General features: G+C 43.2%; 1 protein-coding gene across 2 annotated transcripts in view; it reads left to right on the forward strand.

Annotated features, from left to right (window-relative positions):
* The window catches only part of EXO1 (exonuclease 1), a 28,084-nt gene extending 14,306 nt beyond the window's left edge, over positions 1 to 13,778 (forward strand). For both annotated transcript variants that reach the window (XM_044306072.1, XM_044306073.1), the window contains exons 10-14: positions 2,859 to 3,099; positions 6,741 to 7,188; positions 8,761 to 8,862; positions 12,333 to 12,511; positions 12,611 to 13,778. In XM_044306072.1, coding sequence (XP_044162007.1) covers positions 2,859 to 3,099; positions 6,741 to 7,188; positions 8,761 to 8,862; positions 12,333 to 12,511; positions 12,611 to 12,617 — 977 coding nt within the window. In that variant the 3' untranslated portion in view covers positions 12,618 to 13,778. The remainder of the gene's footprint in view (positions 1 to 2,858; positions 3,100 to 6,740; positions 7,189 to 8,760; positions 8,863 to 12,332; positions 12,512 to 12,610) is intronic.
* Positions 13,779 to 14,902: the final 1,124 nt, after the last annotated feature.

The raw sequence follows: 14,902 nt of genomic DNA on the forward strand, positions 1-14,902 counted from the left end.
TCAGCCCTGCCCCACTCCTCGCGGTCCTGTGTCTGGCCGTTAGAGCAGAGGAGGGAGACTGCTGCCGCAGCAGGTTGTCTATCTGTAGTAAGATAAAAAGGTTGTTAGTCTTGCAGATTGTAGGAAGGAGGGCTCCAACGGAGGCAGAAGAAGCAGCGCGCTGCATCGGACAGCTTCAGTTAAACGTTTATTCAAAAACCAGAAAAATACGTACAATTAAAAGATAAAAACGAACTAGCTAGGGATCGACCGATATTGTTTTTTTTTTTTTTTGTTTTTTTTTTAGGGCCGATACCGATAATCTATGAACTTTCAGGCCGATAGCTGATAATTTATACCGATATTCAGTGAATTTTCATTTTTGAAAAAATAAATAAAATTTCCTACACAAATCTGCTGAAAATGGATGTTTATTGTTAACGTGTAGTTTTTCGGTTTTTTTCTTGTAAATCTTTCTTTTTCATTTATAATTAATATTTTGGTGTGTTTTTATTTTTATTTGTTTTACTATTAGCCCCCTTAGGGACTAGAACCCTTGTCCTATTCACCCTGATAGAGCTCTATCAGGGTGAATAGGAGCTCTCACTGTCCCTGCTGCTCTGTGCTTTGTGCACACAGCAGCATGGAGCTGACCATGGCAGCCAGGGCTTCAATAGCGTCCTGGCTGCCATGGTAACCGATCGGAGCCCCAGGCTTACACTGCTGGGGCTCCGATCGGAACTGCCACTGAGGAGGGGGGGGGGGGGGGGCGCACTGCACCCCCAATAGTTAATACTGGGGGGGGGGTGGCGCAGTGCCCCCCCCATGATTATTTACTGGGGGGGCGCACTGCACCACCAATGATTAATACTAGGGTTGACGCATTGCGCCACCAATGATGATACCTCTCTTTCATTCATATACAGGAGGCAGGAGCTGGCTGCAGAATCACATAGCCGACCTCCATGACCGTTAGCTGCGATCCACGGTACCTGAGGGGTTAACTATCGCAGATCGCAGCTACTTGTCATGGAGGTCGGGAGCCGGCTATGTGATTCTGCAGCTGCCTCCTGTATATGAATGAATGAGAGAGTTATCTTCATTGGTGGCCACAGCCCCTCCCCTCCTCTTGTCCTCTCTCCTTTAATTGGCGGCAGCGGCATCACAGGGGGAGGAGACACTGCTTCCTTCTCCCCTGTGCTGCTGCTGAGGGAACACGGAGAGCGCTGTCAGCAGCGCGATCTGAGTTCCCCATACGTTATTGATATATCGGCAAAATAGATGCAGATAACGTTCAAAATCCTGAATATCAGCTGATAATATCGGTAAAACCAATAATCGGTCGATCCCTAGAACTAGCTATGCTTTTCAGTAGCGGGCCACCACAAAAACACATAGCTATTTTTTATTTTTTCTTCCAGCAATACAGCTCTGGTGCAGTGAAGATATCACAGCAGGGAGTCATCTGTTAACTTTTCTTATTAATTTCTAGGTGTAGTGTTCCTTTTTAAGAAACAAGTAGCAAATCAAAAGTATTCTTTTCAAATGAGAACCCAAGGACTAGATATTTTTCTTTTTTCTACTAAGTGGAGATATCTACCCCATAGTCAATGTCTGACCCCCTGACGAGCCTTGCAACATGACTAAGGAGAACTCTGGCACATTCCATAAGAAGCAAGTCTTTCTTTAGATCATGAACAAGTGCATATCCAGCTCACGGGCGCACCTGCCGAGGTGGTTTCTATGGCACAGATTCAGCCCCGGTCTGGGCTCCAATTAGGATCACTGTTTGAAAGGAGATCCAGCAGATGTTGAAACAAACCTTATTTTTATTGTCATCCAAAAATATAAAGTGACACAAATGAAAACTGCTTATGCATTTCAATGCTACATGCATTCTTGGTCATAGCGATACACAATAATTTTGGCTACAGATATATAACCAGATTTAATACTAGTTACTACTGAGAGGTAGGAGCAGTAGCCACAATGGATGTATTAACTCTTTATAACACTGATAGAATAATAAAAATGGGGTTGGTGTCATTTGTGTCAATATGATTTTTTTTATATTTTTGGATGGCAATAAAATGTTTCGATGTTTGCTGGATCTCCCTTCAAACAGTGATCCCAATTGGAGCTCAGACCAGGGCTGAATCTGTGCAATAGAAACCACCTCGGCAGGAACGCCCGTGAGCTGGATATGCACTTGTCTCCATCTTTCTTAGTCTATGCTATCCCTAAGCCCAGATGTATATTTTAGCATCTTATATTGGACTACGCATGCAGAGCTCAACCGTGTGTCCCCTGCAAGTCCCAAAAATATTAAACTGATTTGCTGTATACAGTAATTTTCTTCTAGCCCAGAATTGTAGCTTGGATAACTCAACAGTTTGTTCCTGGCACAGAAGTGTCAGATATTCTGAAATCTCAAGAAAACTGATCAGAGGAGGCCAACCTTACAGCAGCAATTGTCACTTTAGGGTATTGTTCACACGACATAACAGAAATCCGAGGCTGACCTAAGGATTTCTGCTGCACAGACCTCTGCGAGGATTCTCCACCGATATCATTCAATAGGGACAATTCTTGCATTTAACCCATAATAAATGACATACCATTTAGTTCTGTGGTGGGAAAAATGCCAGAAATCCGTGAAGAAATGTCCCTATGCATTTGTAACCCCATTTGCACACATGGGAAGGGATACAGATTGCATGCAGACTAAGTGGCATTCCATCATGTGAATATACTTTTTTTGTTTTACGGTCTTGACATTTCAATAGAAATTGCGCAGTAGAGGACATAACTTTATAGTATGTCTATCTTCTTCCTGTTTGTGCTTTACAACGTCAGTGAATGTATCCGTGTTCTTCCAGGTGGGGCATCTGAATCTGATCTCCTCAGTCAGTATTCGTTTTCTCAGAGTAAGAAACCTAAAATAGAAGGTGACGATAATTTAACAAAGCTAAAGAGTCCCCGTCTGAGTGCCGTACAGCCATCCGATGATCCTGCAGTTAACACAGAATCTCAGCCCAGAGCCAGAAATACATTTGCTGCACTTTCCAAAAGGAAAAATGAAGAGTGCGGATCAATTTCCGTTCCCGGGACCAGAAGCAGGTACGTGAAGTCAGGTCTGTTCTATATGCAGATCTGTTTTTTGACTGTTTAGAATTAAAGCTTAAAGAGAGAGGCCATGCATATGACAATCTTATGGGATAAGCCATCAGATCTGTGGGGATCCGACAGTCCCTGCCGATAAGCTGTTTTGTTGTACCACCAGAACTGCACAACTGTCCATTGTGTAGTGGACGGAGCTGGTAACCGCAGTGCCGCTCCCATTCACTTTAATCATTGCACAATGTATAGTTCTGGAGCAAAACATCTGATTGGCGGAGGTGCGAGGTGTTGGACCCCTGCTGATCTGATATTGATAGCCTTTCCTAAGAATAGGACGTCAATATCAAAGTACTGGACCGGCCCTTCTGACTCTCAAACAGTTAAACGTTAAAAACTATGTGAAGAGGGACCTTTATCGTTTCCATGCGCCAGTCTTATTCTCCCTGCACTGGCGTGAGATGCGCCTAATCTGTTTAGAAGCAGATGCCTCTTAACAGGTCGGGCGCATCTGTGCCCTGCCGTTCGCCAGAAACTAAAGTCTAGACTTCCGCTATGACTTCCATCACTTTCTGGCGTAAGTTGTAGGAAATGCAGTGGGTGGTGCGAAGCCCTGGTCCCTTCCACTAAACCCCGCTCCTTTTTTCTTTTTTGGGCAAGAAGCCTAAAAAGTCTCAAATTATGGTGCATATATAGAGCCGTGATGTGCGACACTTGTCCACCACAGTAGTGGCGTAAAGGGCTTAATAAATGTTCCTCAAAGAGTTGCATTACTTTTGTAGTTAGATTTATTTTCCTTCTCTGTCAGAATTCTGTCTGCCCTTGGAAACAAATGTGCAGCACATTCTATATGTGCCTAGACATAATGGCTTTACAGTCACAGCAATCCACTGCTTTCTAATAACAGAAAACCTGAATATTCTGACCCTGGCTTTTTATATGCATGATAAAGAAAACCTCAGTTACACAACTTTATATGCTTAGGGGCTCATACACATGAGCGTATTGGCTCAGTGCCCATATGGTGGACCATAAACGGCCAGACCGCAATATACGGGCACTGGCCGTGTGTACTCCGTGGTGCGGAATCGGACACCTTGACTTAAATGGGTCTGCAATCCGCAAGACACGACCGAAGATAGGACTTCACTTATCTTTTGCGGAATGGAGGCACAGATTGGCTACAAAGTGCTTCAGGTCTGAGCCTCCGCACTGCAAAAATATAGATCAGGTTCTATCTTTGGCCGCGTGTTGCGGATCGATCATTCAAGTCAGTGGGTCTGCAAATGGAGTGCACACAGTGGCCATGCATTACGGACTGCTGTTTTCAGTCTGCAGCACAGACACTGAGCCATTATGCTCGTGTGCATGAGCCCTAAAGGGAATCTTTCACCAGTTTTATTCTGCTAGGTTCGAACTGCTCCAGCACATGCCAACGAGTCCTGATAGTCATGAGCCTCTGACTGAATTAGCAGCAGAGATTGGAGAAAATCGGCTCATAAATATTCAGGCCTTGTGCTCTGGAGCTGTTCAGTGGCCTTAGGACACCATAAAACTGGTGACCGATTCCTTTTAAGGTGGACCAGTCTTCTCTGCTGACGTGTGTTTTAGTTAGTGTACTTGTATTTGCCACAATATAGGAGCTCCAATTCTGGATCATCTTTCCTTAGAAATCTGAGTTGTGATGTTTCTTTGTTCCTGGAAATGCAGGAATAAATTGACAACTGGATGTTACCATTTCACTGGTCAGTTGGGTGTCAATAAACACTGGCTGTGCCCTGAAATTGTCAGACTATAGGGACACGCCCTACTGGCCAGAGGAATGGTATCACCCAGTTTTCAATTTATTCATACGTTTCCAGAAGGAGTAAAAAAGGAACAGATATATATATATATATATATATATATATATATATATATATATATATATATATATATATATATATATATATATATATATATATATATATTTATATTTATATTTATATTTTAGGGCTGCAGCTAACGATTATTTAAATAATCGATTAGTTGCCGATTAATTTCTACGATTAATCGGGAAAAACGACAAAATTACAAAACGGAGAGGTTTATATGATCTTACTTGAAAAATTATGTTCAAAGGCCATATTAAAACAAATTGTGGACGACACTATTATGGGGGATCTGTGGGCGGCGCAGTTATGGAGAGGGAGCTGTGCACTGTTATGGGCATAACAGTGCACAGATCCCTTTCCTCATAACAGTGCACAGATCCCTTTCCTCATAACAGTGCACAGATCCCTTTCCTCATAACAGTGCACAGATCCCTTTCCTCATAACAGTGCACAGATCCCTTTCCTCATAACAGTGCACAGATCCCTTTCCTCATAACAGTGCACAGATCCCCCTCCCCATAACAGTGCACAGATCCCCCTCCCCATAGCAGTGCTATACACAGACCCCCCACCCCTCCCCATAGCAGTGCTATACACAGACCCCCCCCCCCCCTCCCCATAGCAGTGCTATACACAGACCCCCCCCCCCCCCCTCCCCATAGCAGTGCTATACACAGACCCTCCCCCCCCCCCCCTCCCCATAGCAGTGCTATACACAGACCCCCCCCCCCCCCCCCCCTCCCCATAACAGCCCCGGCCCCGATGCTTAGTCGGAATAATCACTGCATCTTTATTTTACCTTTTACAATGACGCTCCAGTAGCAGGCAGAGCGGACGGCGGCGTAACGTCACTCACGTGATGCACCTGCTCCGCCCACTTCATGAATGAAGGAGGCGGAGCAGGCATGTCACATGAGTAAGTGACGTTACGCCGCCGTCCGCTCTGCCTGGCTGTTACAGGAGCGTCATTGTAAAAGGTAAAATAAAGATGCAGTGACCGCCCGCCCGCATAGCAACGAATCGGCGATTATTCAATAACTGGATTCGTTGACAACGAATCCAGTTATCGATTATAAATTATAATTGATTACATCGATTAATCGTTGCAGCCCTAATATATATATATATACATGCTTGAGAAAGGCTCAGGATTTTGAGCCGAAACGTCGCCTCTTGTGCCACTGTGGCTGAATAAAATTTTTTGAACATATTTCTCTATTGGATGTGCTGTCCATTTCTACATACAAAGGTTGGGTAAGCAGTGATAACCCTGGACATAGCACCCGTTATTTTGTTATGTTTTGGTGCTGCCACATTTTTCCATTTTTATATATATATATATATATATATATATATATATATATATATATATATATATATATATATATATATATATAAATTAAAAATTATTATTTTTTTTTTTAATGGTCAGGATGACATGAGAAAAACCAAAACATGGACTAAAATCGCTTCTACCCCCACAAAAGGATTAAAAAAATATAAATATTGCCCACCCACCACTCCTGTTGCACTGCTTCCTGGTCCCTCTTAATGCATAGCAAATGATGCCTAGCCAATCACTGTTGCTTGATCAGTCAGTTCCTGCGTGTTGTGCGGAACCAGGAAGTGTTGGAACCATATTGGTGAGGCAGGTGTGTGTTGTGTGTGTTTTTTGTTTTGTTTGCCGTTTTATCTGATTGGACAACCCCCTTTTTTTTTTTAATGAACGAATGTATACAATATGTATTTAACAATTTGCATATTACTAAGGTTTTTCTGCAAGCCTTCTGATCTGATGACCTCATCGGTGGACATCTCCAATGGTTGTGAGGCATCTGGCGAAACAACTCCAAACATGAAACTAACAGAATCCTGCAATAAACAGTATAACATAGAGCAGAGTCCATCTCCTGTGTCTGGAACCAGCGACATGACCTCTTTCTCTGCCTCTCCACTCCAAAATCCCAGAAACTGTTTTAGCTGGTCGGGAAGATTGTCCAAGGGCAGCATAAAACCACAGGATCTCTCCCCTTCTCTGCTGTCCCTCAAACGCTTTCAGAGAACTAAAAATGTGTTTGATTTGAATTTGGAAAACGACAAGACTGATTCATCAGACAAACCTCAGGACAGTGGTGACCAGACCGGTCAAGTCTTAACCTCCTCTGAAAATAAAAGTAAATTAACTGTGGCAGAAATGGAAGACTCCTCCAGCTCAGAAGTAAGTGGGAATCTTGTCCTTGTCTTCTCTTGTACAATGTGATTCCCATAGACATCATAGGAGATGGGAGAGGTGGCTGGGAGTGGACTTTGGCTTTTTATTTGGATTTTCAGCACTATTCATCTTCATCAAATACTAAGGGGGAGATTTATCAAGACGGGTGCCTTTTTGTGTCTGTCTTGAGCTCCCCTGCAACGCCAGAGGAGGCCCTTAATTTATGAAGAGGCGCATCCTCCTGCAGTCCATGCGCCTATACAGAAATCTACGACCGCTCAGAGCTGACGTACATTTCTGGCTTTATTCTCGCAAGCAAAGTGGCGTACATGAAGGTAAATTTGTCGGAGCTGCTTGCCACGCACCCTTGCCACAGTCCCTTTAGAGAAAGTGGCATAAAACTGATTAGATGTGACTTTTTTTAAAAATTGTCACATCTGCAACTTTTTAATGCCACTTTCCAGGTGCAAGGGAGATGACAAATCTCGCCCAAAATGGCTGTATATGTGGGAGACAGAAAACGTTTCCCCAGTGGACACAAAGGAAATCTTGTTAGTGTCTCAGATTTTCACTGTCCCTGGGAAAGCCATTAAATTGCACCTATAAACAGACAATTATGTTGCCAAACATTGGGTAGTGATCGTGGTATATGGGCTCCAGCAGCATTTTGGAAAGCAATCCCGTATTTATTTTTTGCCATGATGATAATATGCATGACACAATTAGTTTTATCTAATTTTCATAGCGTTCCGTACTAGTGATATATTTTTGATGGTGGAACGTATACCTAACACCAGAAACTTGTTAGTGAATTGTTAGAGGGGTTTTCCAAGACTTCTCTACTACAGTATCGGGGGAGGACACCCAGCTGTTTGAGAAGGCATTGGTGCTTTCTCTCAGCTTAGCCATGTGACGTCACATCCATCAGTTAGATGGCCTAGGTGCAGCTCAGCCTATATCAGATGGATGGAGCTGTGCTTGGCGAGCAGAGAGAAGACTGGCGCCACTGCGAGCGCTGGTGCCTTTTCAAACAGCTGATCATCGGAGGTCCTGGATTTCAGACCAACCTCCGATCAGATACTGAGGATAGGACTTCAGTAGAAAAGTCTTGGAAACCCTTTTAAAGATGGTTGAACATGGGAGACGGAGTTTAAATGGCTCCTCCTGATAACCTGCTCCAGTTATTCCCTGTCACCTGGGATGCATAGAAGTCCCTCCCGTTTAAGTAGGAGCTGAGAAGACTTGCCCAGCTACTTTATGCCCCACTTTTTGACTGGAAGGGTTGGTGTGGAGAGCGGGGCATAGAAGCAGTTTTCCCTCCTGCCCTGGGCTCCACCGCGGCCTCCCTTCCTCAGGTTTCAGCCAGGATCCGGGTACAATGGTTGCCGCAGACTGGGGGCTCCCTAGGTCAAGAGCTCCTGGCGGTAAGTGTCATGGAAGTTCTAATATCTTATCCTAAAAGAGTTTGCATAGCTAATGTTAACTAAATAGAAAAATAAATACTATATAGTAAGCTGTATACGGTACATGTGATATAGTGGTGGCCATCACTCGAAATGATCTATTCTGTTTAACTAGGATCTTGACAAGACTGAAGAATACATTAGTGATTTTAGTTTGAAAGTGTCTCCTGTGCATCAAACTGCTTTCCCTGAGTCGAAGCCCATCACAAAGATTAAGGTAATCAAACACTAGTTCTCCACATACAAAAAGGCAAGCTGTTGTATTTTAGTTATGCGGTTCATCTCTTTTGATCGTGAAATGAAAGCTTTCCAAATTGTAGCTATTTACGTCTCCCCCTCGGAAAATAAATTAGAAATGGGCAATTGGAATTCATTGATTCACTATTGAAAGGAGCAAAATAACACTGCGAGCCGACCCCAAAACCTCATCCCAACTGTGAAGCATGATGGTTGGGGGCTGCTTTGCTAAAAACTGAAACATATTTGCAGGGAGCAATGTCTACAATTCCTCCTCGACATCAGGGCTCATTAAAGGGGTATTCCCATCATAATGATCACTGTTAAATCTGTTAATGATTTTGACAGTGATCATTTTTGTAAATATACTTTATTAACAAATTCCCACCGATTAGGATAAAATTCATCCCCACTTACCTCATTGTTGTGACTCTGTCTCCCCTGGTTACGACCACCGCTCTTCTCCAAAATCCCGATGGTCGCGCTTGCCCAGAAGACTCCTTCTTTTCTCCCGGCCGGGCCGCTCGCTGTCCTGCACGCGCGACGGTGACTTCTTCCCGGCCAGAATAGTACAGAGCTGCGAACGCACACGCCGGCTCTGTACTACACTGGTCAGAAATAAGTCACCATGGCGCATGCGCGGCGGCGTGCACGTTCAGTCCAGCGCGCGGCCCGGCCGGGAGAAGACTTCAATCAAGATGAAGCCAGAATCCAGGAAGTGAACGCGCGGTGGCAGCAGGTAAGTATAAAAACGCAAAGTGGGATAACCCCTTTAACACGACTGTATGAATGGGTCCGCATCCGTTCCTCAATTCATTTCAATGGGGCAGCAAAAGATGCAGTGTGCTATCCGTTTTTCCGTTTCGCGGTCCCACAAAAAATATAGAGCTTGTCCGCAATCGTGGACAAGAATAGGCATTTTCTATATAGCGCCGGTTGGTATCAGTGTTTTGCAAACTGCAAAACATGGCACGGTTGTCTGAAGGAGCCCTTACGCAGATCTTATTTGCAGCAACATGAAACGTTTGTAGAGGATTGCTACTAAAGGGGATCTACATCTTATTAGGCTACTTTCACACTTGCGGCAGAGTGATCCGGCAAGCAGTTCTGTCGCCGGAATTGCCTGCCTGATCCAGCAAAACATATGCTAACTGATGGCATTTGTAAGACTGATCAGGATCCTGATCCATCTTACAAATGCATTGAAATGCCGGATCCGGCACGAATACATTCCTATAGAAAAAAATGCCGGATCCGGCATTCAGGCATGTGTTCAGATTTTTTGCCGGAGATTAAACCGTAGCATGCTGCGATATTATCTCTGCCCTGAACAGTCAAAAAGACTGAACTGAAAACCTCCTGATGTGTACTGCACGGATTGCTCTCCATTCAGAATGCATGGGGATAACACTGATCAGTTCTTTTCCAGTATTGAGCCCCTAGGACGGAACTCTATGCCAGAAAAGAAAACCGCTAGGGTACTTTCACAGGTCTTCACCTAGGATCTTTTCCTGCACTGTGGATGTTTACTCCATATGCGTAAAGGGATTCTGTCACCAGGATTGTGCCTATAGGAGGCGTTCATATGTGCAGTTAGGTCTCCTTCAACATGTTTTAAATATACTTTGTTACTGCCATGAATCGGTCTTATTCATATGCTAATTACCTTCCTATGGAGCCCAAGAGGCTGTCCCTATCGCTGTTGGAGCCCAGTCACACATCTTCTCCTGCAGCCCAGCACCACCCCACATCCAGTAATGACCTTCCAGCCCCGACGTCACTGCCCAGAAGTTCTGTAATCACGGACACGTACATTCCCTGAGGCTGCTGCCAGCACAGGGGAAGACGGCGCTGTTAGAAAAAAATAAAAAAAATACTTAATTACCTCCCTTATCACCCACCTTTCCCAATTTTACATATAAGTGATATATAAAAAATAAACCTGTTGGGTATCACCGTATTCAAAAATATCAGAATTATTTTTTTTTTTTTACTTCCTTTGCGATGAACACCATAACGGGGGGAAAAAATGAAACGCTCGATTCGCCATTTGTCATCTTGTCCCCTCCCAAAAAAAAAAATGAAGAACAGTGATCAAAAAGTCATACATAGCAAAGAATGGCAATAAAAACTACAGTTTATTCCGCAAAAAAAAGCCCTCGTACAGCTCTGTAGACTGAAATATGAAAAAGTTATGGCTGTGAGAAATTGGCAATGCAAAGAAAATTTTGATATTTTTTTTTTTTTAAGGTTTTTATTTTTTTAAAGTAATGAAACAAAATTTAAAAACCATGCAAGTTTGGTATCGCCATAATTGAGGATGTTATGTCATTTTTACTGCACAGTGAATGCCTTGATGTCAAAAACCTTGGTTATTTTTATTTTATTTTTATTTATTTTTTTCCTCCCAAACAACACATGGTAAATTTAAATGGTGGTATTAAAAATGCATCTTGTCCCTCAAAAAATAAGCCACCATATGGCTATGTGAACGGGAAAAATAAAAAGATCCTGAGGTCTAATTTCCCTTTCTGTCCATGCTACTCTGGCCCCGGACCAGTTTCCCTAGCAGCAGCATCGGGTGGAGTTGAATAACAAAGTCCCTCTCTCCATTTTTGCTACTTCAAGCTTTGCATTAGGGCTCATGCACATGAACGGGCTCGTGCTGCAAATTGTGGGCCGCAATGCACGGGTACCGACCGCGTGCTTACTTGAATGAGGTCTGCGAGCAGTATCCGACGGTGCATGCACTACTTTTTTTGAGGTGCGGAGGCACAGGCTGAAAACCCACAGAAGCACTCCATAGTGCTTCCGATCCGTTCCATGCTGTATCATCGGGATTGCTGACCTATTCAAGTGAATGGGTACGGTGAGCACACTTGACCCGCTGGGCAATGGCGGTGTGCATGAGACCTTGGTCTCACATTAACGTTATGGCTAAAGATAGACATTTTGACTCCTTTTCGCTGCTGACTACAAGATTCTGGTCATTGTCACCCTCTTTGCTGCAATGACAGGTTTTTCAAATGCTAATTTTTTTATTTTTTTTCATCCTTATTTAATCTAGTAAAGTTCGCACTCTGTAGACCTTTTTTAATTTATTTAATGCACTTCTATAGCACAACTATATTCCGCAGCACTTTACAGACTGTCCAACTGTCCCAAATCTAAGTTATCTTCCAGCCTCAAACCCCCAACAGATGACAGAGCATCAATATATAAATAAGGAAAACCCCTTCAAATAGAATGGCTAGGGTTAGAAAAAAAGATATAATCCCACTCCCCCATAAAGAACACCATTTTTAGGATTTGTCTGGTATTGCAGCTCGCCCTCATGTGAAATATTGCCGATCATTGTCTTTTTCTTATTTTATTTTTTATTGATGTATAAAAAAAAATGTTTAGCATGTCAGTGTAAATTAAGATATTTTTTTGTATGGTGATTTTCAGGTGCCTGGACTGCTTAAACCCAAGACTGTGGATGCACGTTCTGTTTCCAGACTGAAGCCAATGGCACCTGCCAAAGCTAGTGGTCTGAGTAACAGAGCAAGACCTTCGCAAAACAACGAGAACCGGCCTGGACTGCAAACAACCATCAATGATCTGTGGAAAAACTTCAGTTTTAAGAAGTAAGTAAAATTTAAACTTGACTTCCTCTGCCTTTTTTTATTTTGTACAACAATCGTTCAACCCTGTGTCTTCATTTTTATTCCCCTTCTCATCCACAGGCATTAAAGGCACGTGGTGCACGGACTTTTTGCCTTCTAGTTTGGAATCCTATTTGGTACAGCTTGGAGCTAATTTTATAAAACCATCTTTATATATAAGGCCCTTGTTGTAAAATGAGTACCTTTTTAGTAATAAAGATGAAATAATCTTAACTATCAACCGTGAAATGGAGTACTTGAGGGACAGATGCCCAAATGCAACCAATATTCCTTTTTTTTTTTTTTTTTTTTTACCTTTTGTAAACTGAAAAATATTGCTGCTTTTTGTCACTTTTTTTTTATTCTGTTGGTTTGAATGTATTTCTTGCATCCTAAACTGCACGGTTGCAATGTATTGGTGATTTTTAATGGCTGGGTAAATTCAAGCAGTAAGTAAATTTTATTTGCGTTTACCTCCCAGCATGCCTAGCTACACAAAGGCAGTGATGTATATTTTATAATTGGTATTTAACATTCATCTACTCTCCACTCGGCATTGATGCTGAGGCTTCGACCTGCATTGCCTTAAAGTAAATGTCTATCTTTTTATCACCATGTATTATTTTAGGGCCAATATTTGTTTAATTTCTTTCATTTAGTGGTTGGAGCGTCCCTTTTTCTGATACAGAGCTCCAGATTCTCTGAATAGACACAAACATGCTGGCTGCCTGCAGCAAACACTGGAGGGAATGTGAGATCTTGCGGCATCCTGTTGCATCGTTGAGTTTAGTGCATAGCAGTTTGTAGCAAGCTTCTAAACTCCCCCCTAGTGGCTACTACATATAGTTTACTTAGCTTTAAAAAACAAAAAAATTGTCACCATGAACTTGCAGTGCAGCATATGATAGAGCTAGAGGAGTGGGGCTGTGTAACTTATAGTTTGATGAGAAATGATTCTCATTAATCTCTGCTTCTTCTGAGCTCTGTAGCCATGTGGGAGGCCCTAGTCAATTATCTCCCAGTTATCTCTGTATGCACACCTACACATGGAAGGCTGTCCGTCACTGATGGGACTGCCATCATAGCTTCTGGGCTCAGAAAGAACAGTTTTAAAGGGAGTATAGAAGCAGTTTTCACCATGCAAAACTGCTGACAGCGCTAGGTAGAGGTTGGAGAGAGTAGTACTCTTTGTGGAGCTATTATCAGGAGTAGAGATGAGCGAACCTCTGTTTTAAGTTCGGCGTCTAAAGTTCGGGTTTGGATTAGCAGAGAATCCCGATCTGGAACCGGATATGGATTCCGACTTCCGTTGTGGTCCGTGGTAGCGGAATCAATAATGGCCGATTATTGATTCCGCTACCACGTACCACAACGGAAGTCGGAATCCATATCCGGTTCCAGATCGGGATTCTCCGCTAATCCAAACCCGAACTTTAGACGCCGAACTTAAAACAGAGGTTCGCTCATCTCTAATCAGGAGTAGTGTGAATATGAACTTCTGCTAGGCGTTGCTCCTGCAAGTGCACTGGAGGCAGAGCTTTACTGTGATGTGAAGTGTCCTCTGCATTGATCACAGCGTGTCCCCTCTTCAGTGGTCTCCTGGTTGGATGCTACAGTTGTTACTCAATGCACAGGGGTGGGACTATGAAGCAGGTCAATGCGAAAAACACTTCACTGATGCCTTGGGCACTTGCTGAACCTGGCAGAATAAAATTTCATGTTCACACTTCTAATGATAAAAGTTCTGCCTTAGGTATTTTTTTTTTCCTGATCTCCCCAGCCCCTGCCTTGTGCGCTCAGTAGTTTTGCATGGCCTAAACTGACAGACTCCCTTTTAATGAATACCAGTTTTTCTGAATCCTTTTCTATAATTTGGACATCAATCTGCTCCTCCTGCTCTATAGCATAGTACCTTCAGGTTGCACTGCATTTTCATGGTGATAAGATTCCATTTTAATCCGTTTTTCTGATATGGGGATCTTAATTCCCCGCCCTAGGTAAAGTGCTAACTTTCTTAATTGATCTTCACCGTTATCAGCACAGAATAGTAAAGTGATTCTGTCAACAGGAAATGTATTGCTAAGCAAGCTGAATGTAATGACACCGTTCACTTTGTGATCTCTTTTTTTTCTGGAGAAAAGTACTTTTAAGGACTCATGCAAATTGCGGTCCACAATGCATCGGCCGTAGGGCTGCCTCATGCGGATCGTGGACCCATTTACTTGAATGGGGTCTGTGATCCGCATCGGACTGCCTGCACCGCAAAAAAAGTAGTGCAAGCACTACTTTTTTGCAATGCCAAGGCACGAACAGAAGTCCCACGGAAGCACTCCGTGGTGGTTCCATGCCTTCGTTACGCGCCAGCCTTCCGGA

Source organism: Bufo gargarizans, chromosome 9, assembly GCF_014858855.1.
Source record: "Bufo gargarizans isolate SCDJY-AF-19 chromosome 9, ASM1485885v1, whole genome shotgun sequence".
Classification (NCBI taxonomy): Eukaryota; Metazoa; Chordata; class Amphibia; order Anura; family Bufonidae; genus Bufo; species Bufo gargarizans.